At 31.4% G+C, this 27684-nt stretch overlaps 1 protein-coding gene across 2 annotated transcripts; it reads right to left on the bottom strand.

Annotated features, from left to right (window-relative positions):
- Positions 1-18177: 18177 nt before the first annotated feature.
- Positions 18178-21543, bottom strand: LOC146883256 (isoleucine N-monooxygenase 2-like). 2 transcript variants are annotated; one of them, XM_085667868.1, is made up of 2 exons: positions 20464-21543; positions 18178-19150 (listed from the first exon to the last, which is right to left on the bottom strand). In XM_085667868.1, exons 1-2 carry the CDS (start codon positions 21448-21450, stop codon positions 18518-18520), a joined length of 1620 nt encoding a protein of 539 aa, XP_085523994.1. In that variant the 5' UTR covers positions 21451-21543; the 3' UTR covers positions 18178-18517. The 2 variants fall into 2 exon arrangements, with proteins under 2 accessions (XP_085523994.1, XP_085523995.1); XM_085667869.1 differs by having other exon boundaries at positions 20482-21543.
- Positions 21544-27684: the final 6141 nt, after the last annotated feature.

Genomic DNA, 27684 nt, shown 5'->3' with positions numbered 1-27684 from the left:
TAAGTTCCTTTCTCCCAATCTAACGTCAAAAATTTGAACTTCAGAGGCATATGTGCCATGTAACGAGTAGGGCTGGGCAAAATAAACCAAACTGCACTGCACTACCAAAAACTGCACTGAACTAAAAAACTGTTCGCATGAACTGCACTGAACTGGAAAATAATTCAGATGAACTGAACTGAACTGTTATTCTTAAAAATAAACTGGACTGAACTGCACTGCACTGAACTGCACTGCACTATAATATAAACTGAACTGAACTATTATAAACTGAACTGTTTTATGAACTGCACTACGTCAGAACTAAACTACACTATTTTCGGACTGAACTACACTAATTTTTAACTTAACTACACTGTTTTTGAACCATTTTTGAACTGAATTGCATTGATTTTGAATAAACTTCACTCCTTTTGAACTGAATTGTACTATTTTTGATCCGGATTGCATTGATTTTGAATTGAATTGCACTATTTTTGAACTGAATTACATTATTTTGAATCGAATTACACTAATTACATATGATTGTACTACGCAATAATAATCTAAAGTTTATAATTTGAAAATGCTTAGAAAATAATACTTGAAATATACATCATACTTCAATACACCAATTAACATTTTTATAATTTTTTTATTTATATTAAAGTTTTTCGTAACTTAAAATGTAATTAAAATATTAAAATTAATATAATAAATATAAATATTGGAATTAACTTATTTTTTATATTTTAAAATCTTATGTAATATTACTTTTTAGTTTTACAATATTTATTATGTTGCGTAAAATTTTTTAAAAGGATTTATTTTAGAAAATTCTCAAAATTAATATTTTTTTTAACATTTGTATTCATTAATATTTGTGTGAAAAATGTTATAGAAATTTTATGAAGTTCTAAAATTAATATTTTAAGAATTTTTTAAAATAAATTCTCTTTAAAAAAGTTGATGCCACATAATAAATATTTTAAAACTAAAAAATAATATTACATAAGATTTTAAAATAAAAAATACGTTAGTACCAATATTTATATTTATTATACAAATTTCAATATTTAATTTACAAAAAACTTTAATATAAATAAAAAATTATAAAAATGTTAGTTGTCACAGAATTTAATTTTTAAAAATAACTTCTGTAAAATCATAACATAAAAATAAGATTACATAATAAAATTCATTCAAAATAAAATAAGATATTGAATTAATTTATAATTTTTTTTAATAAATTAATTATAAAGATTTTATATTTTTCTCAAAGAAAGAGTAAAGAAAAAAATTAAGACAAAATAAAATAAATATTTTAATATGATAGAGAAAGAATAGAAGGTAAGATATAAAATACATAAGTCTAATTCTTATCCTAATACTAATATTTTATTTGAGGTATTTTGCTCTTTCAATCTATTATAGTTCAATAGTTAACTTAGTTAACTTAGTTAACTTAACATAAGTTTAGTTTCTTAAAACTGAACTATTTTATAGTACAGTTCAATTATTATTATGAATAGTTTAGTATATTTTAGTTTAATATAGTACAATTAACTATAGTTTAGTATAGTTTAGTAAATTATGCCCAGCCCTAGTAACGAGTTTAATTGTGTATTTAATTTAAGTTTAGTTGAACTTTGTCGAAGTGATGATGTAATGGGGTTAAAGAACAAGATTAGTTGAAGTTTAGTCACATGTGTTATCTGTATTGCTTTTGTTTTTAGATTTGTTGAAGTCCTAAGAGGGATTGTGTGGTACTTTTAAGAGGGAAAGGTCGTATTCATCTTTTAAGTTGGAACAAATATAGCCATACAAATTTCTTGTTTCATAACGAAGATATTTAGTCAATGAAGTTTGGCCCAGGACAAACACTTCTTTCAATAATTTTCAAATTTTGAACCCATGCTAGGTAGAAGCTAATTTATGCTCCACGAAAGACTTCTAAAGCCAAATCAAAGACCATAAATTTGGAGTTCAATTTTTCTGCTGAATTTTTTTGTGTGTGTTATTTTCCGTTAAACATTAAAAACATATTATTTTGATATTTTAAAAATAATTTTAATATATTTTAAAATTTTAAAATTAGCGGACATGTTAAAGATGCAACAAAGAAATAATAGAGAAAAACCAAATAATCCAAACTCATAAATTTCTTTATTAATTTAGTCAATATGCAAAATTAATAAAGAACACAATTCTAACATGTTAAACAATTTCTACCCTTCCTATGTGTCACTTGTATCTGGTTATGGGCCATTGACTATGCCCCGAGAAATGTTATTATAGCTTGATGGAACACCTCTTAAATGAGGTGGTTTAGAATTTATTGCAAAGAAAAAATTCCTGGTTCTCGTTAATAGATTCCTCTATCATTTCACTATAACCGCATTCTATTGTCGAACTTTTTTTAGGTGTATGATCAACGTTATTACCATTCTTTATATAGACACTATAAGAATATGGGGAAATAGCTACCACCAGGTGGTGTCGGTTTAAAAACCGGCTAAACGGATTCAAAACGAGAAAAGAAAAAAAAAAGACATTGAGTGGACGGACCCTATTAGTACTTTTTAAAAAAGAAAAACCATCTATGAGTAAAGATTTATCGAGGGTATCACCGACACGGCTGCAGTGTGATAATTATCATTATCGTTATTTCTATTATGTTTTTATTTTTTTTATGGTTATTTTTATAGTTAATTAAGATTTTATTAGATAATTTTTGAAAAGATAAGTATTTGAATTTTATTTGAGAAATATTTTATAGATAAGTGGAAATCGTAGAAGATTGAAGAATATATATTAAAGATTATTATTCATGTAAAATTCATTCAAGTACATTTTTCAGGTCCTGTTAGTTTGGCTTAGTTCGTTTAGCGATGCAGCCTAAATTTCTCAATGAGAGAGGTTAACTTACCCATCGACTCTAACTTGTCTAACAATCTGCCAATTATGAAAATTATTTAAATTGAACGTGTCACGGATTAAAAAACCAATCTTTTGGAGAATAAAGAATTAAATCTAAGGAAGAGACGACAAAGACACATTCTAGAGGTCGGAGACACTCATCATCATCATTATTTTCATCATCTAACCCTTTTATAGTGCTAAAAATGTCTAGGAGTAACTAACCCTCTTATTCATTGGGGTTGGATGTAATGTATCTTCACTCTTTATGATTTATACTCTTGTGTTCTTTTCTTTTTCTTAATTGAATGATTATTAATTGTATATTTGTGAGTATCTGATTATTGTGAAATAATTTAGAACCTTGATTATAATAGGATAACTAATAGATTTTGCCTCTAGACATAGAGTTTATTAATTAATTAGATTAAACATTTGAACTTAATGCAGACTTTTGGTAAAAATATCTAATGAATTAGAATTTTTATTAAGGTTTAGACTTACCTAGGTCTTGTTAGGTTGTGGTGTAATTGCTAGAGTGAAAATTAGAAGTATATAGTTTAGTGCTTTTACATTAAATTAGAACATGAAATCCAACCTTAGTGAAATCTCTACCATAGTTAATTTCATAAATTTAATTCCATTCTAGAATTTAGAATTGTCTTATTAAAATTCAACCCTTTTCATTATTTTAAAAGTTCTTAGTTGTAATGAGTAAATAATCATAATTTTCTAAACAAATGTGAGTCTCTTTAAAAAATGATATATGAACTTTTCACTTTATTACTTGTGCGATTTGGTATATTTGTCAATATCATAACAAATTTTTGGCGTTGTTGCCGAGGACTGTCGTTTTGCTCAGTCAATTTTGTTTTATTTCCAAATTTTGGTTTAAATTATTCATAATTATTTTATATGATTATTTTATTTGTATTTTTGTATATAGTTTATTTTTTGTATATAAATAAACTTTTAACTATTAACACATTCCTTATAGTCTTTCCTTGTTTTGTATAAGAGGTAGGATTTTGACTGAACAATTAATTTACTATCTAGAAACTAAATGAAAAATGTAGGGAATAACAATATACGAAGGTGAATTTTCACGGAAGCATGCAAAGCCTTAGCACACGAAGTCTTAGCAAGCAAAGTCTTAGCACAAGAAGCATAAATCATTTCAAATTTCTCTCATCTTCAATCATCAGATCAAGAAGAAGAGGTAGTTATGGCTGGGGAGGGTCACAGACAATGTACCTTAGGAGATTATTCAAGATTCACGAGAACGTTGAATTTTAACAGTATTGTCAGGCCAGTGGTGAATGCTGCCAACATGGAGATAAAACTTGTTCTTATTCATATGGTGCAGAACAATCGGTTTTAGGGGTTACTTCATGAGAATCCATACAATCACTTGGCTACATTCTTGAAAACTTGCAATATAGTCAAAAATCATCAGGTTCCTAATGAAGCTATCTGTGTGAGTTTGTTTCCTTTTACATTGGCAGGCAACACCAATATTTGGTAACATTCTTCTCCTGAGAATAGCCTAACTGTATGGGATGAAGTTGTTACACAAATTCTTCCCGCAATCAGGTTAATCAAGGGAAACCAAAGATTTCTTCATTCCGCCAAGACTGTGATGAATCATTGAGTTAAGCATCGCATAGATTCAAATAGCTGTTTAGGAAAACTCTTATTCATGGAGTTGATGAGCCAACACAAATCAATATCTTTTTGGGAGGATTGAGAGCGTAGAAAAAATTAGTGTTAGATGCCTCAACTGGAGGTATGATAAAATAAAAGACACTTGAAGACACTAAGGAGTTAATAGAGAATAGGACTTCAAATGATTTGGAAGTGCAGAATGAGAGAACTCGAGTACAGAAAAAAAGGTGTATTGGAGCTTCAAACTCATGGTGCATTTTAGCTCAAAATAAGATAATGACTTATCAATTGGAAGCTCTTATGAAGAAACTCCCAGTAGTTACTCCAAAGCTCCAAAATGTTCTCAATTTGTACATCAACAACAACTGGAAAGTTGTAAGTTAAAATGGTAGGGATCATGCCAATAGACAATGTGCCATGAAAAATATTTCCTAAGAAGAAGTCAATTATATGGGAAATCAAGGCCTCCAAGGTAATTATGGGAACTACAATCTAGGATGGAATTCTCACCAAAGCATGGGACAAGCCAAATCTTCAAATAGACCACCACATCAACAAAATGTTAGCCATTGTTATGCTTTGAAATATTTTAGATCCTATCTCAATATATCTAAGGTCACTATTTAAACAAATCATATTGTTATTAAGTATTTGTTTACACATCTAGACTCAAATCCAAGACTAATTCGATGGATACTCCTATTGCAAGAATTCAATATGGAGATTGAATATGAGAAGAGGAGTGAGAATGTTATAGCTTAGCATATTTCTCGGTTAGTCAATAAGGAAGTAACTTGCGAGGAATGGGATATTCATGAAGCTTTTTAGATGAAGTCCTTCTATTCATTTAACACAAACCATGGTGTGCTTACTTGGAAAATTTTAAAGTTGTTGGAGTTCTCCCAAAACAACTCAAATGGCAAGAAAGGAAGTTTTTACATGATGCCAAGTAGTTGATATGGTATGATGCATTCTTGTTCAAAAACTGAGCTAACAACTTGCTATGGATATGTGTCACTACATAAGAAGTTGTTGGCATTTTACGGTATTGCCATAATTCACCATATGGTGGACAATATAATGGTGAAAGGAACAATACTAAAGTGCTTCAATCCAAATTCTATTGGTCCATACTATTCAAAGATGCTTATGTTCATGCAAGATTGTGATAAATGTCAACGGACTAGAAGAATATCTCGAAGACATGAGACGCCACTGCAAGCCATCTTAGAAGTAGATGTATTTGATTGTTGGTGAATAGATTTTATGGGACTCGTTCCTTCTTCATTTGGGAATGAATACATATTGGTAGTTGTGGATTATGTTAGTAAATGGGTGGAGGCCACATCGTGTAAAAAGAATGATGCCAAGAGGGTTATAAAATTCTTGGAAGAGACAAATCTTTGCTCGGTTCAAAGTTCCTAGAGTTCTCATTAATGGTAGAGGATCACATTTTTCAATGCTCCATTGGCAAAGGTGTTGTTACACTATGATGTAAAGCATAGGGTTGATTCACCATATCATTCGCAGACTAATGGGCAAGTTGAAGTGTCTAACTAAGAGATTTAGAAGATTTCAGAGAAAACAGTGGCATCCTCTAGAAAGGACTAGTGAGCAAAGTAAGATGAAGCTTTTTGGGCATATTGGATTGTGATGAAAACTTCAATTGGATTCTCTCCTTACTAGTTTGGTATATGGAAAAGCTTTTCATTTACCAATTGAGATGGAGCATAAGTCTTATTGGGCATTGAAGTTATTGAATTTGATCCTTATATGTCAGTTGAAAATAGGAAATTACAATTGTTAGAGTTGGAAGAGATGAGACTGCATCCTCACGAGAATTCTACGAATAAAAATAAAGCATTAAAATTTATCAGGATAAGAAGCTACTAAAGACGAATTTTCATCTAAGCTTGCAGGTGGTTAGTCAAAGTTCTCAAGCCACATGCTGTAGTAGAACCTATGGATCTAACCTCTGAAAATCCAAAATATGTTGGGTCATTAATGGACAACGACTTAAAGCATTTTTTGGGGGTGAGGTGGATTGTCTCACTACTAGAATCCATTTGTGTGAACCGTGAATATCAGACATCAAGCTAAAAGACGTAAAATACTGGTAGGCAACAAAATATTTTCTAAGTTTTTCATTTTTTGAAGTTTTTGTTTTAATCTTCATATTTTCACATTAGTCTCTAAGGTAATCTACTCGTGCAGCAACCAATCGCCATTGTTTCATAACTTGTTGAGTCACTGTACTCACCCAATGAATTATTGATGTTGTGAAAATTTGTTTATGTGTTGAAAATTTTAAAAATTTTGAAAAACGTCTAGGGGAAAAATTTGTACCACTCGCCTAGTGAGAGGTAAAATTGTACCACTCGCCCAACAAAAGGTATCTGCTTACCCAACGATAGGGAAATTGTACCACCCGCCTTTTCGCTTGCCATAGTCGCCATATTGTTTGCCACCATAGTTATTTCAACCAACGTCTTGTCCAATTTGATCACTGAACATTCTTCTCTATTTGTGTTCTTAATCCATCGATATTCGTTCGTCTTCTTTGTTGGCATTTTACGCAATATGTAATCATCTGATGTCACCTCAAAGGAATGTTGCGAATCCTTCAAGGAAAAGGAGTACCACTCAAGGTTCTTCTTCTATAGCCCCTCATGATTACATGGACATAGATATTTTTGTGACACATGATCAAGATAGATTCTCCTCTAAGATTGTTGCTAAATGATTCGATGAGATTATAAGTGAAGGAATCGTTTTGAAAGGAACGTGAGGCTGTATCAAGGAGAATATATCTCTATCAGATTGGAGTTGCAACGACATGGACGGGACTGCATGGGTTTGATATTTTTATGCAAGTGTGACACTCATGCACAAGGACAGTTACTTTGACAAGTTGTGATGCAAGGCTAGGTGATGCAGTTTGACAAACACTTCATCAATAACTTTTTTACAGCTACTTGCCCTACGGAGTCAAACAACAACATACACTACATTTTTGAATGGGCATAAAAATCATGATGAAATTGCTGTTATTTTATGTGTCCCAGGTTCATATGAAATGAGGGTAAATGGCCTACCTGTGCGTATTTTAAGAGGAAACTTCAATTCCCTGGAATAGACGTGGAGTGTTTTCTCCTACAACAATCTAAGTCCCAACATTCATACTTCAGATGTAAACCTGGAATGACCTTATCTCATGTGGGATAATAACAAGTATGGATATGGACATTGGATCCTAAATCCCATGTGAAATTGTTATGATTATTGTTAGTTCTTGCGATAGTTTGGGGTTTCCTACCTTGACCAGTGCGCTTTGTAGAAATGTGGGGCTTGATTCAAATGCTTTAGTGTTGCATCATCTTCAAGTCACCATTAATAAGACATTCATCAGAACACATTGTACTCCTGGAGTTGAACAACCTCTAGTGGCTAGACCAACTTCCATTATCTGCATTACGTTTTGTAGTATTTTAATTGTGACTGAACTTGCTTGATCTTGAACTTGTTCTAATCATATCTTTAAATTAAACATAATGAATTGAATGTTTTGATGGTTAATTGTGTTAGAATATGCTTGAGCAATGATTTTCTTGTTTCATAAATGTGCTTATAGTTGGGATACATTAATTTTGAGATAGTTTGATCTGGTTGCATTGAGTCTGTCCTCGTTTATTGGGAGAGTATGACCAAATTTTGTAGATATTTGAGTGTTGAGTTATATGCAGAAATTTGTATGGGAAGCAATTATTGTCATGAAATTGATTTTTTCCTTATTCTTATTAATATAATCACATAAAAGGTTAGAAATGATAAAGGCAATTGTTTTTATCAATGTGTTTAAAGCTACTTTGCCAAATAGCCAACCTTAATATGTGTTAATAAGTTGTTATTAACCTTTTTGGGCCTAACTTTCTTTTACCCTTAGCCTTTTGAGAAAAATATATCTTGTCCCACACCCTAGCTAAGGAGAACAAGTAAATGTTGAGTAAAATAAGGGTATGAGATTAGATTGAGTTTGGGGTATGGTATAAACACCTTATCAAGGTATGAGAATGGATAAGTTTTAGATAGGGTATCAACAACTTACCATAGAAAAAAAAGAAGGAGAAAAGAAAAAGAAGACAACTACATGTGACGAAAATAGGTTATGTTATGAGAAGGATACGAAAATTTAAGGAAGAATTATTGTGTATAAGGATAGAGAATACTAGAAACCCTACATTTGGTTGTTCTTTTCGGCTTAGTGGTGTTTTTGAATTCTTTAAAAACCATATTTCTTCTAGCCAAGCCTCGTTACAACCTATGAAAGACCTTTTGATCTAGCCAGATGTGTGAACTATGTAAATTAGATGATGGGTAAAAGTTGATCAAGTGGTTTCATAAAATGTTGATGAGTTATAATTGATAAACATTTGTGTGTAGAGTGAAACATTATCTCTTACATTGTTTTCAGGATTGAAGAGAATAAAAAAATCATGCCATTGTACTAAGTCGGCTTCTTTCTCACCCAAGTGTAACACTTACTCGTTTAGTATGTATATTTATGGGTTTCACTCTAACCCTTAAAACTCTAGATACTCTTAAGAGATTTTAGGTGATACTTTTAATAACCATAAAATATCATATATATCTTTTCCTATCTTTCTAGGTCTATCTCTTAGAAAATATTTTACAATAATAATAATAATAATAATAATAAATTGTTATATTTTATAACAACTATTCAGAAATCCATTTAAGAAATAACCATCATATATAACTTGCTTATACTATAATAATTAGTTTATATATCTTTTAAATAAAATAAATTTTTTAAATAATTAGTAAACTATAAATCCTTTTAAAATAATAGAAAAACAATAAACTACTTTCCTAATTGTCAACACCCAATTTCGTCTGAGTGAATAAAAATGTTTTTTTTTAAAAAAACAAAAATAAATGTTAAATAAAAAGAAAAAAATAATTTGTCTTAAAATAAATAATAATAAAAAGTTTCCTTAATTTATGTTTTTAAAGTTTAGTAAAATAAGAATTTTGGGTTTTAAATTAAAAAAATTAAAAAGTTAAAAAATTATTAATTATTAAATATTTTTCGTTTTTTATAATTAAATTCAAAAATTAAAAGTTAAAAAATTAAAAAATAAAAAATAAAAAATACAAAAATAGATTTTGAAATAACAGTTCCTCATAGTCTCAATTTCCTCCAACTGCTCTTAACTTCCTTAAATTGTTGCTCAGACCATCTTTTAATCCACTTGGGAACGGCCATTTGGGAGGCTTTTTCACGCACGAAAACAAACAGGATGTTTTTATTACAGGAAAAAAATCATATAACTCATTTTTTCACACACAAATCCATCTTTACAGTATCACATCTCTGTTGAATTTGAAAGCATAGTCCAGAATCACAACATTTCGAATCAATAACGATTCGAACAAAGAAAAAACAATAAGATTGGAGCATATCAGAACAAAACCAGGTTCATAATTTTCAAATTTACCATTATGGTTTGTGTTTTTTTTCGTTACTGTGTATGATTGATTGCATTAGGAATTCCAACTAAAAATAATTAAATTGAACACCAAGATATTTCTCTCATTTTACATAACAATAAAAATGGTAAACCAATAAATGTTTAAATAGAGGAAAAACAGAATTGTGGCTCTGGTAGCATTGACGTCCGCATGGTGGGTCCTGTGGTGATCCTCGTTGCTGCTAACGGTGGTGTTTGGAGGAGAACTATGCATCACTGTAACTAATGAAGAAGAAAAGGTAAAACTCTCACGCAATGGAATATGGGTTGTGCCGTTTTGTGTTGTGCGGCTGAGAAAGGACAAGTGGTGGTTAACGTCGCCGTTGGTAATGGCGCGACGTTGGTGGTCAGAGTCGTTGTTGGTCGTGTCGTCGGCGGCTTGGCAATGAATGTGAGTAGCGTTTGTGGTGGGTGGCTCGACGAGGAAGATGCGGCGTATGGATAGGGGCGAATCCGTGTGCTTGCGGTTGCTGTTGGTGATAGCGGGTCCGAGAGTGGCTGTCGTTGCCGCCGTGGCTACGGTTGTCGCTGGTGGTTTGGTCGTTCGGTTTATTAGTTTTTGCATGGTGGCCGTTAGCGGGATGAAGAAGATGAAGTTTAAGGGTTAAGTTCAAATGCTACGTTTTGATATGACTTTAGGGGTTTTGGCAGATTTAATCTATTTCTTCACGCACCTCCATAATTTAATTTGCGCACTCCCACTTTCAATTTGGATTTTGGTTATTTATTTATTTCATGCACTCCCTAATGTAATAATTCCACACCCCATACACTAAGTTTTATTTTATCTTATATATCTGCATTTTCACTAAGCACACACCTCACTTCTTTAATTTCTCTTCTTAGGCTAGGGTGTGTTTACTTTATGCACCACGCTTTTTCTTATTATGCACCATGCTTTTTCTTATTATGCACCTCGTTTCTATGAGTAGTTTTTCTCATTGCACCCACATAATCACTTATGCACTCTCATTTTCTATTTCCAATTTTACCTTTTTCTAATTAAATAAAATATCACATTTCAATCATATCATTTTCAAAAATAATAAAAACATTTTAAATTGAAATAAAAATTAAATAGTTTTAGAAAATGATAAAAATAAGAATAAATAGAAATTTGAAATTATTTTCTTTATTTTTTTTAGTGTCTAATCGACCGTTCGCGTTGCACGACACTTCTTTTTAAAATAACAAATTATAAAAATTGTTTTGGTATCTAATCGACCGCTCGCGTCGCACGACACCTTTTTCTAAATAGAAAAATCATAGAAATGTTTTGGTGTCTTATCGACCACTCGCATCGTAGGACACTCCCTTTCATAAATACAAAGTATAAAAAAGGATTTTGGTGTCAACCCGGCCGCACGTGTCGCATGACACTTATTTTCAAAAATGTCAAAAGACAACTTTAAAAAATTAAATATTTTAATCAAGTTTTGCGAAGAACTACATGATCCTTGATTCTCTATTGTGAATGGAGATATGTAGGAGCAGGGCAAGCTCTTGTCAGGTTCACTTCCCAAAAATTAAAAGGTTTTTCAAATCATTTTTAAATAGTTTTATAAAGAACTAAGTAACCATGATTTCTCAATTTTAATGAGAATACGTAGGACCAAGGTTTTAACCCTTGTCGGGTCCCTTTCACTCAAAATATATGTTTGTTCAATATTTTCTTATTTTTGGGAAAAATAAATATATAAAATAAACACATTTCTTTTGCAAATTTAATGAAAGGTACCGCCTTTGGGCAGACGTTGTAGGGTGCTAATACCTTCCTTACGCGTAACCGACTCCCGGACCCTAACTTTGGTTTTCGCAGACTTTATATTATTTTTATGGTTTTCCATAGTTTTCCAAAATAAATTATGGTGGTGACTTCAAATCTCTATTTTTAAAATTATTTCTTTTTAGTTCGTCGTCTCGTCGCGATTTAGGTTGCGACAGATGGCGACTTCATTGGGGACAGTAGAGAGTTAGGCCTATTTAATTGAATCTGTGAAAGTGATGTGTTTAATTTAAATGTTTGTTTTCCCCTTTCTCTTTTTGTATGTATATATTCTTGTTTACCTTTAAGTTATGTATGGCGTAATTAATGTGAATGTTTAACTCTAGGGTAGAAAACATGTTTTGTATATGCCTAGATCTTTTATGTTTGTTTTGAATGTGGGGGTTTAGTTGTGCATTTTTCTCCCTTCACACACTCACTTTATATTTTTGTACATGACATGAGTGGAGCCCTATACCCGGGTCTGTGCAGCTTAGAATTAGAGGAGATTGTGTAACGGTGCCACAATGGATGTACTTTCTAAGTGGTCATTGTGAGAATCCCAGCTAGAGTCTATTTGTTTCATTTGGTATTCTCATATCGTGTTGTTTACCAACTGTTGTGGGAAATACCGTGAAGTGGACCATAACTTTAGTAACCTTGATCCTTAGGCATTAGGGAACTGTCCTAGTGAGCGCATATATTTCACCTTAGAACTTTAAGTGTCACACCTTTGTTAAGGCACAAATGGGAGACAATTACGTCCTTTACTCTTCACCTCCTCTTGTAATCATACATCATTTTGCATGTGAATAAGTGCCCATCAAGGCACAATCATGCATCTCATTATCTCAATGGTGTGTCATGCATATCATTTTTTTATCATACATCACATTTCATAAGAATAAGGCAAATATGCATTTCATTGTGTCATTTGATTACATTTCATGCATGGAGTTTTGAAATAAGTGCATCACATTTTCATACTCATATCATATGAATATATGCCTCCTACGACACCAATAAATCTCATATAGGTTTCTCAATTAGTCACATATCATGCATGGTGTTCCTTAATCACATCAACATATAAAGTAAATATAATATCTCTTGGGGTACATAGTTTTTTGAACACTTAACATGCATCCTCATGTCATCTTGCATAATACATTCATATGTATAGTGGGTCACATGCATCACATGGATTTGTTTTTTGCATTCATTGGTCCATGATAAAAAAAAATGTTGAGCAAGAAGGAAACAAGATTGTCACATTTTTTAGTCATTTGTTTTCTTGCGAATCATTAAATTCATTGTTTTTCAAAAATAAGAACAAAAAAGGAAGAATATAGAATAAAAGAAAAAAAATAATAAAGGATGTCATATGGTTTTGTGGTCAAATGTTCTAATCTAGAATAATCAGTTGACTTTTTCTTTGGCTTAATTATCATTTTGGTCTCCTAATTTGTTGAGTTAGTTCATTTTGGTCCCCTTATTATTTTTTGGTTCAATTTGGTCCTCTAATTCTTTAAAAGGTTCAATTTGGTCTTTGCCATTAAGTCAACTTTAACACCGTCTCCTTGACCTGCCACGTGTCATTTTGTGGAATTTTCATTTTTTTTTATTTTTTTTTTAATTTTTTTTTAAAATTTAAAAAAAAATTAAACTGCCACGTGTCACCTTATGGTTGTGACACGTGTCAATTTGAGATTTTTTTTATTTAAAAAATGTACTGCCATGTGGCAGGTCACAATAGTGCCACGTGTCAAACTAACATTGGTTGTTTTCAATTTTTTCCGTCTATTTACAATTTTGATTCAATTTAGTCCCCCAATTTTTTAAAATGATTCAATTTTGTCCTCTCTAATTTGATACCAAATTAGTAATCAAGCTTAATTACAACTTATATATACATATTAAAATAATTTTTATTATATTTATAGATTAAATTACTCCATCTAACTATGCAAATTATTATTTGTTTTACATGTATAGAAAATTTCAAGTGTAAAAAATTACAAGTGAAAAATGTAAGAAATGAAATAACGTGAGTATTCAGGGAGTGATTTGATGTATAAATGGTAAAAAATTATTTTAACATGAATATATAAATTGTAATTAAGCTTAATTATTAATTTGGTCTCAAATTGGAGAGGACAAAATTGAATCATTTTCAAAAATTGGGGGACTAAATTGAATCAAAATTGTAAATAGAGGGACTAAATTGAAAATAACCAATGTTAGCTTGACACGTGGCACAATCGTGACCTGCCACGTGGTAGTACATTTTTTAAATAAAAAAATCTCAAATTGACACGTGTCACAACCATAAGGTGACACGTGGCAGTTTAATTTTTTTAAATTTTTTTTAAAAAAATTTTAAAAAAAATTGAAAATTCCACAATATGACACGTGGCATGTACGGAGACGGTGTTAAAGTTGACTTAACGGCAGATACCAAATTGAACCTTTTAAAGAATTAGAGGACCAAATTGAACCAAGAAATAATAAGGGGACCAAAATGAACCAACCCAACAAATTAGGGGACCAAAATAATAATTAAGCCCTTTTTCTTTTAAGACATTTATGCATGCATGGCTTGAAAGCCTTAACCCTTCACTCTCACAAAATAAAAGGATTTGTCTTAACACCGTTGATTTTACTTGTATAATAAACATGAGTTTTCACTAGGGCAGAATTGCCAATGTTTATATTTGCTTGCACTAGTTGGATGATCCCTGAATCCGTCGAGACAAACAAGAAACAATTTTCAAAAGAGAAAAAGAAGTATACTAGATTGAAAGCCCAAGAAGGCAATCTAGGCAAAAAAAAAAAAAAAGAAAGGAAGAAAATAAAAGAAAAAATGACTCGTGTTGAAGTCATTGAGCATTGTCACAAAGTTAATCTTTTGAAAATAAAGCAATCAGAATTTGAAATGATGTATGGCCATTTTTTCTTCATCCAAATAAGTAAAATATCTTTTGTTACCCCATTGAGCAAAAAAAAAAGTTTTCTTTTAAAATTGTTCCCAAACAAGGGTTATCATCATACTAGAAGTCAACTTGAGATGCACATGAAAAGCACTCAACGATTAAATGAAGAAAATTCATTGAAAGTAAACCATAATAAAAAAATAATCACAAAGTGATTGCAAATGAAAGAAGTTGAAATAAAATCTGAAAAAAGCAAAGTGTTCAAAAAGTCTTGAGAAATAGCTGATGCAATACCTAGATGACAACTCTTGTTTAAAAAAAAAACTTGCAAAAAAAATTATTTGGGCCTTTATATCCTTTCTTTCAAAACCTTTTAGCACATAGCCACATTACAAGACAAGTAAAAAGTCCACACAGATTGAATAAGGATTGTTCTAATTTTCATAAAGCTCAATTTTTTGATAAAGCCATATGGCTAACAATACGATTGCTAAAAAATGAATGAGTGAAAAAAATGAATGAAAAAAATGAAAATGGTGTCTCAGGAAGAGGGGAACTCCCTATTAACTGGCCAAAGCAAGTGAAAGAAAATCAAACCAACTGGGGCAATTCTTTTAGCCAATGTTTTTCATATCCATTACCTCTTTTGAGCAAAACCCCATCCCAAAACTGGGGCAATTTTATGGGTATCACATGAAAATTTTACTCTGACATTGATAGATCCATTTTCCCATACCCTTTTCCCAAACACTAAAATTGGGGCAACTTTTGGGTCTTTTTGTGTTTTTCACACCAACATCACAAAATACATCTCCTTTGACGAATGTGTGAGGAATGACATGCCCAATGGCTATCCTAATCTCCACCAAATACTTTCCAAAAATTTTCTACCTCTCACTCACTTGTAAATTCAAGCACGCATGCACTGATGTTGTGAAAGAGAAAGTCAAAAGCATATTCATTTTAAACATTAGACCTCAAGGTGTGTGACATTCCTCACTTTCAGGAAATATTGAAAATAACAATGAGTTTGATGATTGCAAATAGAACAATTGACTTGAACGTGCAAAAAATAAAAGAGAAGTCAAAAGGACAAAGCATTACAAGGTTTTTATCATGCATGCATGCATATTAGGGTTCTGATCCTTACGTTTGTGTTTGAAATAATAAATGTGCATTCTACATTGCATAACCATTTGCATGTCATATCATCATAACATGTGTCATCATATCATCATAACATGAGTCAACATAGTTATGCAACATGCTTCTTCAATCAAATGTTTTTCCCGAAATAGGAAATTAATATTATAAAAGTTACCTGTAACATTTTTCAAATTCATGGTCCTCTTCATTCATATGAATGACCTATATACCCTAAAGCCCAGTTTTGTATAGCCCAAGCCTAGTTTAGTCTGGCCCCCAAAGACTAGTTGTGTCTGGCCTAAGCCTAGTTTTGTCTGGCCCTCAATCCCAATTTAGTCTGGGCCAAGCCCAGTTTAGTCTGGCCCAAGCCCAGTTTAGTTTGGCCCTCAAGCCCAGTTTAGTCTGGCCTAAGCCCAGTTTTATCTGGCCCTCAAGTCGAGTTTAGTCTGGCCCCCAAGCCCAGTTTAGTATGGCCTCCAAGTCCAGTTTTGTCTGGCCCTCACGCCAAGTTTAGTCTGGCCCAAGCACAATTTAGTCTGGCCCCCAAGCCTAGTTTTGTCTGGCCCTCAACCCCATTTTAGTCTGGCCCAAGCCCAGTTTAGTCTAGCTCCCAAAGCCCAGTTTTGTTTGGCCCAAGCCCAATTTTGTCTGGCCCTCAAGCCCAATTTAGTCTGGCCCAAACCCAATTTAGTTTGGCCCCCAAGTCCAGTTTAGTCTGGCCCAAGCCCAGTTTTGTCTAGCCCTCAAGCCAATTTAGTCTGGCCCAAGCCCACTTTAGTCTGGCCCCAAGCCCAGTTGAGTCTGGCCCCCAAGCCCAATTTAGTTTGGCCAAAGCCTAGTTTAGTCTGGCTCAAACCCAGTTTTGTCTGGTCCAAGCCCAATTTTGTCTGGCCCTCAAGCCTAATTTATTCTGGCCCAAGCCTAGTTTAGTCAGGCCCTCAAGCCTAGTTTTGTCTGGCCCAAGCAGAGTTTAGTCTAGCCCTCAAGCCCAATTTAGTCTGGCCCTCAAGCCCAGTTTGTTTGGTCCAAGCCCAGTTTCATACTGGCCCAGTTTATAGCTTAAAAATAATAAGAATTATAAAAAGACAAAGAAAAACATGAAAATATATAGGATTTCTATGGAAGCTTTGCATCATAAATTCATACATTCAAGCATATTAAGGTTTTGACACCTTCAACTCTGAAAAAAAGAGAGAGAAAAATAAATATGAAAGACAAAAGTCTTATGTGATTCATGCATAACATGCATTTCATAAAAAGAAAAAAAAAAGAAAATTTGTTTTTCATATTATACGTGCAATTAAGATATCTTTGATCTCCTTATGTTTATATCGAGGCCCTCTACAAAGTAATGGTCATCGGTCTTTCATATCAAGGCCCTCTCCGATAGAATGGTCATTGATTTCATATATCTATATCAAGACTCTCTTTGATGGAATGGTCATTGATTTTCATGTGCCTTCATAACGAGGCCCTCTGCAAAGCAATGTTCATCGATCTTTCATATCAAGACCCTCTCCGATGGAATGGTCACTGATTATTGATTTCCTTAATGTTTGCATGCATGTCGTTTCTTTTTAGAGCTTGAATGAAATTTTTGTTTTTGTCTTTTCTTATTTTTTACTTTGATAATATGAAATGTAAAATCTTCATATTATCTAGCAAAATATAAGAAAAGAGGGATAACTGTCAACACCCAATTTCGTCCGAGTGAATAAAAATGTTTTTTTTCTTAAAAAAAACAAAAATAAATGTTAAATAAAAAGAAAAAAAATAATTTGTCGTAAAATAAATAATAATAAAAAGTTTCCTTAATTTATGTTCTTAAAATGTGTTGGAATCCGCGAGTCAACTCGACTCACTATAGGTTCGGGTCAAGTTAGGTTGAAATTTTTTTACAAATTTCAATACAGGTTAATTTTTGACCCGGCTCATCTAGAACCCGGCTCACCCGGGTTAAACTCGTGGTGAGTCAGGTTGGTTCACCAACTCGCAGATAAAAAAGTCACACAAATATTTTTTATTAAGTTGAGTTTTACATTTGGGTCATGTTAAGTTGTTTTCTTGGCCAACACATAAATAATTTGTATTTTTTTTATTTTGGTTTGTATTTGAATTGTAATAAAATTTATGGTAGGCTGGACCGGGTTAAAAAGAAATCCAGAAACAATGACCACAAACAGATAACCAGGAATAAACAAAACTTTCAAGGGAAAAATGAAATCATTAAGAAAACGATTTTTATTGAATCTGAAAAAAGGTACACTCGGAAGAAGCCAAAGAGGCATACATCTATAACAAAGGAAAATAGATTACAGAAAAATACGCTAAGCAAACAACAACAAACACGCTTGAGCGTGGAGAGAAGAGGAAATGGCGCTAGGCGTCAGAAACCCGGTGCTAAGCGTCCAAACAGCAGAAAAGACAACTAATTTTCTTCAGAAAAGCGACGAAATATTTATATATCCTTACTTATTCATAACATATGACATATTATATATTTAACACTTTTATTTGGGAACAATATGTTTATTGCTTCGGTGAATTATTGTGCTAAGTTAAAGGTGATATAATTGTGGTGCTAATCTGGGCTTAACAACTGTCATAAGTGGCTCTGCAAGATTTAAATCATCATTGGACTCAACTAGGTTTATTTTTGAAACATTAGGTGGGGTAGTCCAAGTGAAGCCATGCAGCAACCTCGCAAATAGCATCACGGTCATTGTGGTCCCAAGCATTACTCCAGGACAACCACGCTTTCCTGTGCTAAATGATATGAACCTCAAGTTTGGCTCTGTCAAAGTTACATTAGACTCATTATCACTCTTAAGGTGACGTTCTGGTTTAAACTGGAGGGGTTCATTCCACACTTTTGGGTTTCTTCCAAGTTCTCTTCTACTTAGTATTACATGGCTACCCTCTGGGATGAAGTAATTTCCCACAGTTGTATCACTGATTGAGACATGGGGAACATTAAAAGGTGCCATGGGATGAAGGCGAAAAGCTTCTCTTGCACATGCCTTTACAAAGTTGAGCTTTGGTATATCTGATTCTTGAACCAACCTCTCTTTTCCCACCACACTGTCCAATTCTTCAATGGCTCTTTGTAACAAATTTGGTTGGTTTATCATTTCAGCTAGTGCCCATTCGAAAGCATTTGATGGATTGTCCACTGCTGCTATCATTATTTCCTGTAAGATTGAATATAGAGTTCCAATTTTATATTTTGAGCATGGAATGAAATACAACTATTATTGTTTTGGCTAAACTTCCTGGTCTTTGCAAATAAATATTGTTACATTAGAGAATAACAATGAGAAAGTGATTTTTTTTTACTGTGTCAATATTTTAATCGAGGGAGACGAAGACATTAATTTCAATTATGAAATATTAACGAAAATACAGGCGTTGTGAATTTTTGTTCGTATTTTTTAATTTTTATTTAATTATGAAATATTAACGAAAATATAAGCGTTGTGAATTTATGCTTGTATTTTTAATTTTTATTTAATTTTTATCGAGATTTGAGTTAAAATTAATAGCATTTACTTTCGAATTATATAATTATTTTTTAAAATAATTGTTAAATAAAATAATTGTTAAAAACAAATGAGATTTTTAAAATATAAAATTAAAAGTAAATTATTTACAAAATAATTATTTTTTTTAAAATGAAAAATAAAATTGGAAAAATATAAAATATACAAAAGAAATTTTTTTTAAATGACTGTTTAGGCAAGAAATTTTTAAAATAACAGATAAAGATAATTTTTTTTTTAAAATAACTAATTTTTAAAATAATAATTAAGAATAAAATTAAAAAAAATATTGATATAAAATAAAAAATATTTTTTATATATTATATTATTATAGATTATTTGTTTTCTAAAGGGAAAGCTGCAAGTTAATTTATAATGTAAATGTGATAACGTATGATTTTAGAGATATTATATATTTAAACGATTTTCTGAATAAGTCATTGAAAAGATAAAAAGTTTTGACTTTTCCCTAAATTATAACTTGATTAGGAATAAGTGAAAAGATAGTTAAAAATAATAACATATAAAATGTTTAACAAATTATTTTAATTTATGTAGGTTGAAAATAGAAATAAGTCAATTCACAATATATAAATATAAATCTTATTTTATAAATTATTTTAATAATATATAAATAGTTTAAATTTGTTGTAATATATTTATTTTTTCTTATTTTTACTCCTGTTTTTAATTCATTACACGATTAACAAGAAGTATAGAGAAGTGAAATGTGATACTGCAAAGGATAAGTGTTTTCCAAAAGGAGAATGATATTTTAATAAATAAAAAAATTTAACAAACTTTGACAATCCTTTGTCTTTTTCCCATCCAAAGTGAAAATTTTTTAAAAATGAAAAATAAAAATTAAAACTACAATATCTTAGTGTAAAAAACAAACTTTGTTAAGTTTGTCAAAATATTTTTTTTCAAACTATAATTTTTGTTTCCTGTTCATGAAAACATACCGAGAAGAAAATTTTTACCACAATTTGTGCATTAATTTCTTCCAATGTCAATAATGGATTATTATCAGCATCTTTCAAGGAGATCAAAATGTCCAGCCAGTCCTGTTCATCAATCTTTCTTGTATCATTCCATTGTTTGACTCTTTCTTCAACGATTGGATCATGATATTTCTTTATCACTTTCAAAGCTTCTTTCACCTTCTTCTGGTGTCCATCCAAGTCAAGTCTCCTCAAGCATGGGATATAATCAGAAACAGAAAAGGCATAGACATATCTAAGTAAAACAAAGATGGAATCAACATGTTCTTTCTCCTCAAAACTAGGCCCTCCATCCTTCCTACCTTTCCCAAAATACCTTGTATTGAAAACAATTTTCCTGATAACGTTGCCACAATAATGCCTTGCAACACTTCTGATGTTGACAAGGCCAACAACACCATTGTTCACACTTTTGCTTTTGTTGTAGACATAAAACATAAGGTTGTCAGCTTCTTCAGTCCTTCTGTCATGGAGCCACAGGTGCTTTTGTGAAGAAAGCAAATCCGTGGTTAAGATTTTCTTCATCTTCTTCCATTGGTCCCCAAATGGCACTAAAATTGTGGTTAAATATCCGCTACTAACGAGATCAGTGCAAGTGGTTAGTGATCTTGATGCAAAAGTTGCATCCTGTTCTCTCAAAAACTGTCTGGCAATGGTGGGACATGTGACTGGGATAACATACGTATTTCCGAGGCGGATACATGCAATCTCAGAGTTCATTTGTTTCATGAGATTGTGTATCCATCGATGAGCAGGTTTGTTTGCAAGCATCTCAGGAAGGTTACCCACCACAGGCCACGGTTTGGGACCTGGGGGAAGTTTTGGTTTTTGTTTCTTGGACCATTTCTGAACAAAGTTAGGTATTAGGGCTTTTAGGATAATGGTTAAGCATACAAAGAACCAAAGGCTTCGAATTTTTGAAAAGAAAAGAGAAGGGGCATGTTCCATGGCTTGGAAAAGGGTTTTTGTGGTGGTAAAGATAGTTGGGTACTTTTTCGATTAACACAATGTCTTTCTTTAGCCACGATTAGAGGAAGTGGGTATGATATATATATCTTAGAAGAACTTTTGATGCCTCATAGTATTTATTACACGGTGTAAAAACATTTATTTCTCCTTTTTCTAGTCTTTTCTTTAAAACACGTTTTCTTTTCTGAACATGCTTTTGTTAGCATGTTTTTTTTTTTCAATAGACCTTAATGATTGTTACTACTTTAGTTCTGGAATAAAAGTTAACGACATACTTTTTCTAAATTTTAATATTTTAAATACTTTTAATTCATTTAATGATGTTTTTTCTTAAAATATCTTAACTTCATTTAATATCATTTTTTTATTGCGTCATATGTTTTTATGTTTTAAGAAAAGTATTTTAGAAATAATATTAACACGTTGACAATTAAATAATTTTGATCCATAAAAAGTGAGTTTATTATTTATTTATTATAAGGACCGAGATACTATGAGAATATGTTTTATTAATAATTAATTTTAGTAATAAAAAATTGTTGGTCTCTAATAATATTAATTTAGAAATCTATTTAAAAAACATTATTGGTTACCCTATTATTTTCCATTAGTGTCCTGATATTTGTTGCTTTTCTCCAAGTTATCTTTTTTCTTCTTCAAGCTTTCAGTGTTGTATTCCTTCAAGTGTTGAATCTGTGTCATAATAGTTGTTCTAGTTCATTCTTTCTTTCTCTCGATTTATTTCAGTTGTATTTCCCTTCTAATCATTATTGTTTGAGAGATTTGACATTCATTAAAACAAAAATATGGAATTGTCGATGAAAAAAATTGTTAGTAATATATTACGAGAAAAGGCTTCATTAACAACCAATTTTAGTAGCCAAAAGTTGTTAGTCACTATGATAACCAATTTAGATATCAATTTAAAAAATAAAAAATTATTGGTTCCAAAAACAGTCATTATTATGAATAAAAAATTATAATTGGTCGTTAAATTTGTCACTAATTAAATTGCAGACTAATTAGAAATTAATTCTTTTAGTAGCAAAAACCTAAGTAGCTAATGTTAATGACCAATTTCTTTTGGTAGCTAAAACCTTAGAAGATAAATTTTAGAAACCAATTTAGAAACCAATTATAATTTTTTATTTTTTATTTTGGTATTTAAATTGGTAATTATGGTGACTAACAACTTTTGGTCACTAAAATTGATTGTTAATGAAGACATTTTCTTATAGTGCTAGAAAAATTTTATCAGTAAAATGAAATTTCCAATCGAAAAGGACAACAACAAAATTTGTGGATAAAATGCTTATTAGGAAATTTTACCGACAATCAGAAAAATATATGTTAGTAATTATGAATGATCATATCCATTGGTAATTATTGACCATCATATACCAATAAGTGATTATAGACAACCATATTATGATTTGGTTTTTCTTCTTCCTCTTTTTCCTTTTCTTCCGCTTCCTCCTCTTCCTCCTCTTCCTCTTCTTCTACTTCTTCCGCTCTTCCTCCTCTTCTTCCTCTTTCTATTCATCTTGAGTTGGTTTTCAACTTAGCCAACAATTATCATAATTTTTTTTTCTTTTTCTTCATCTTCTCTCTTCATTTTCCTTTTCCACTTCTTCTTTCTCATCCCTTTTTTTCTTCTCATTCATCTCCAATTCATTTACCAACATTTAACCAATTAATTTAACTAAAAATAATAATTATCAAGATATTTTATCACAAAATTATCGAAGTCCAAAATGAAAACATTGACCTCTGTTTTACTAACGGAATATTAAAAGATTCAATTATTAATATATTTTACCGATTAAATTATTTTTTGGTAATAAAAATTTTAAATTGTCGACAAAAATAAAAATATTTGGTAGTAATTATAATTTTAATTCACACATGAATTTTATCTATAGATCCATTATTATCGGTAATAAAAATTCTAAAATTCATTGATAAAATTTGTTTTACCCATGGATTCCCTAATCAATAAAACTTTCCCCCCCTTTGTTGTAGTGTGCAGTCCGTATCATTTTCCCTTTCCCAATTTGATTTAAGGTTTGAAAATCTTCAATTTTCAAAATCTTAAGTTCCTTTCTCCCAATCTCACGTCAAAAATTGGTACTCCATTTGGCATATATGTGCCATGTAACGAGTTTAATTGTGTATTTAATTTAAGTTTAGTTGAACTTTGTCGAAGTGATGATGTAATGGGGTTAAAGAACAAGATTAGTTGAAGTTTAGTCACATGTGTTATCTGTATTGCTTTTGTTTTTAAATTTGATGAAGTCCTAAGAGGGATTGTGTGGTACTTTTAAGAGGGAAAGGTCGTATTCATCTTTTAAGTTGGAACAAATATAGCCATACAAATTTCTTGTTTCATAACGAAGATATTTAGTTAATGAAGTTTGGCCCAGGACAAACACTTCTTTCAATAATTTTCAAATTTTGAACCCATGCTAGGTAGAAGCTAATTTATGCTCCACGAAAGACTTCTAAAGCCAAATCAAAGACCATAAATTTGGAGTTCAATTTTTCTGCTGAATTTTTTTGTGTGTGTTATTTTCCGTTAAACATTAAAAACATATTATTTTGATATTTTAAAAATAATTTTAATATATTTTAAAATTTTAAAATTAGCGGACATGTTAAAGATGCAACAAAGAAATAATAGAGAAAAACCAAATAATCCAAACTCATAAATTTCTTTATTAATTTAGTCAATATGCAAAATTAATAAAGAACACAATTCTAACATGTTAAACAATTTCTACCCTTCCTATGTGTCACTTGTATCTGGTTATGGGCCATTGACTATGCCCCGAGAAATGTTATTATAGCTTGATGGAACACCTCTTAAATGAGGTGGTTTAGAATTTATTGCAAAGAAAAAATTCCTGGTTCTCGTTAATAGATTCCTCTATCATTTCACTATAACCGCATTCTATTGTCGAACTTTTTTTAGGTGTATGATCAACGTTATTACCATTCTTTATATAGACACTATAAGAATATGGGGAAATAGCTACCACCAGGTGGTGTCGGTTTAAAAACCGGCTAAACGGATTCAAAACGAGAAAAAAAAAAAAATAGAAGACAATGAATGGACGGACCCTATTAATACCTTTTAAAAAAGAAAAACCATTTATGAGTAAAGATTTATCGAGGAGGGTGTCACCTTTTAAAATCATCATCATCATCATTATTTTCATCATCTAACCCTTTTATAGTGCTAAAAATGTATAGGAGTAACTAACCCTCTTATTCATTGAGGTTGGATGTAATGTATCTTCACTCTTTATGATTTATACTCTTGTGTTCTATTTTTTTTTTCTTAATTGAATGATTATTAATTGTATATTTGTGAGTATCTGATTATTGTGAAATAATTTAGAACCTTGATTATAATAGGATAACTAATAGATTTTTCCTCTAGACATATAGTTTATTAATTAATTAGATTAAACATTTGAACTTAATGCGGACTTTTGGTAAAAATATCTAAGGAATTAGAATTTTTATTAAGGTTTGGACTTACTTATAAGGAATTAGGCCTTGTTAGCTTGTGGTGTAATTGCTAGATTACAGATTAGATGTATATTGTTTAGTGTTTTTACATTAAATTGGAACATGAAATCCAACCTGGGTGAAATCTTTACCATAGTTAATTTCATAAATTTAATTGCACTCTAGAATTTAGAATTGTCTTATTAAAATTCAACCCTTTTCATTATTTAAAAAGTTCTTAGTTGTAATGAGTAAATAATCATAATTTTCTAAACAAATGTGAGTCTCTTGGAAAAATGAATATGGACTTTTCACTTTTTTACTTCTGCGATTTGGTACACTTACTAATATCATAACAAATTTTTGGCGTTGTTTCCGAGGACTGTTGTTTTGCTTAGTCAATTTTGTTTTCTTTACAAATTTTGGTTTAAATTGTTCACAATTCTTTTATATGATTATTTTATTTGTATTTTTGTATATAGTTTATTTTTTGTATATAAATAAACTTTTAACCATTAACTCGTTCCTTCCAGTGTCTCCTTGTTTTGTATAAGAGGTAAGATTTTGACCGAACAATTAATTTACTATTCATAAACTAAATGAACAACCTAGGGAATAACAATATACGAAGGTGACTTTTCACAGAAGCATGCAAAGCCTCAGCATGCAAAGTCTTAGCACGTAAAGTCTCAACACGAGAAGCATAAATCGTTTTCAAATTTCTCTCATCTTCAGTCATCAGATCAAGAAGAAGAGGTAGTTATGGCTGGGGAGGGTCATAGACAATGTACCTTAGGAGATTATTCAAGATTCACAGGAACGTTGAATTTCAAATAAAACCTGTTCTTATTCATATGGTGCAGAACAATCGGTTTTAAGGGTTACTTCATGAGAATCCATGCACTCACTTGGCTACATTCTTGAAAATTTGCAACACAGTCAAAAATCACCAGGTTCCTAATGAAGTTATCTGTGTGAGTTTGTTTCCTTTTACATTGGCAGGCAATACAAATGTTTGGTAACATTCTTTTCCTGAGGATAGCCTAATTATATGTGAGGAAGTTGTTACAAAATTTCTACACAAATTCTTCCCACAATCAAAGGTTAATCAAGGGAAACCAAAGATTTCTTGATTTCGCCAAGAGTGTGATGAATCATTGAGTCAAGCATGAGCTAAATTCAAATGGCTACCTAGGAAAACTCTTATTCATGGACTTGATGAGCCAACACAAATCAATATCTTTTTGGGAGGATTGAAAGCATAAACAAAATTAGTGTTAGATGCCTTAACTGGAGGTATGATAAAATCAAAGACACCTGAAGACGCTACGGAGTTGATAGAGAATATGTCTCCAAATGATTTGGAAATGCAGAATTTGAGAATTCGAGTACAAAAAAAAAAGGTGTATTGGAGCTTCAAACTCATGTCGCATCTTATGAAGAAACTCCCAGTATTTACTCAAGAGCTCCAAAATGTTCTCAATATACGTACATAAAAGATAACTAGAAATTTGTGAGTTCAATGGTAGGGATCATGCCAATAGATAACGTGCTATGAAAAATATTTCCTAAGAAGAAGTCAATTATATGGGAAATCAAGGCCTCCAAGGTTTCATTACATTTTCTTTGCTTGAGGACAAGCAAAAGTTTAAGCTTAGGAGAATTTGATGAGCATATCATATACAGATATATTCATGCATTAGTTTAGGACATTTTTATTCATTTGTGCATTATTGGACTCATTTCATCATGCATTATCTAGTTTCAGATCATACATTTGGATTGGTGCGTTGTTTGTGTAAACAGGTCTGAAAGGAGTAAGTTAGACGCAAAACAGTATGTTCCACAAGTGTCTAGTGGAGTCTTCCACGACTTATGGATTTGGCTTCAAAAGATGCAAGTTTCAAAACAGTTTGTTCCATAGGTGCCTGGTGGAAAAATCCACCAGGCACCTGTGGAACACCCTGTTTTCTACCTCCAATTCGTTGCACAAAACCACAGGTCATGGAAAAATCCACCAGGCACCTATGGAACAAACTGTTTTGAAACTGGCATCATCTGAAGCCAAATCCACAAGTCGTGGAAGACTCCACCAAGCACTTGTGGAACATACTGTTTTGAGTCTAACTTACTCCTTTCAGACCTGTTTACACAAACAACGCACCAATCCAAATGTATGATCCGAAACTAGATAATGCATGATGAAATGAGTCCAATAATGCACAAATGAATAAAAATGTCCTAAACTAATGCATGAATATATCTGTATATGATATGCTCATCAAATTCTCCCAAGCTTAAACTTTTGCTTGTCCTCAAGCAAAGAAAATGTAATGAAACAACAAAGCAAATGCAAACAGAATGATGATGAGTTGATATCTAATCTCAAATCTAAATTCATCCAAAAATATTCCAGATACACACATTCCACATATGTTGGGTCCCTAAGTGCAATTCAATCAATGAGTAAAGACACAAGACACTAAGGAGGAGAATATTTGATGTGGTTTGAAAGTTCTCTGCAAAAAAGATATATTCTTAGGTTTATAGCCTAGAAAACACTTACCTGCTAACTAAGCATGGATCTTCTACTCAAATGCTTTGCACTTACCACACCAGTATCAAAGGAGTGTCTCTTTTCCCAGTAACTAACAGTCTCAAAGGGATGTCCATTTCACTTATTATTATTATTATTAAATA

The sequence above is a fragment of the Vigna unguiculata genome, chromosome 10 (assembly GCF_037176805.1).
Source record: "Vigna unguiculata cultivar grain cowpea cultivar isolate G323 ecotype 2 chromosome 10, ASM3717680v1, whole genome shotgun sequence".
In the NCBI taxonomy this organism is placed as follows: Eukaryota; Viridiplantae; Streptophyta; class Magnoliopsida; order Fabales; family Fabaceae; genus Vigna; species Vigna unguiculata.
The sequence above is the reverse complement of the archived record's forward strand: the minus strand, read 5'-3'. Positions and strand labels throughout refer to the sequence as shown.

Bases quoted from the DNA above. Each gene is read 5' to 3' on its own strand.
- LOC146883256 (XM_085667868.1), bottom strand. From the start codon at position 21,450: ATGGAACATGCCCCTTCTCTTTTCTTTTCAAAAATTCGAAGCCTTTGG. The intron at 19,151-20,463 runs GTATGTTTTCAT...TCAATCTTACAG, and splicing joins TGGTAAAAATTTTCTTCTCG to GAAATAATGATAGCAGCAGT.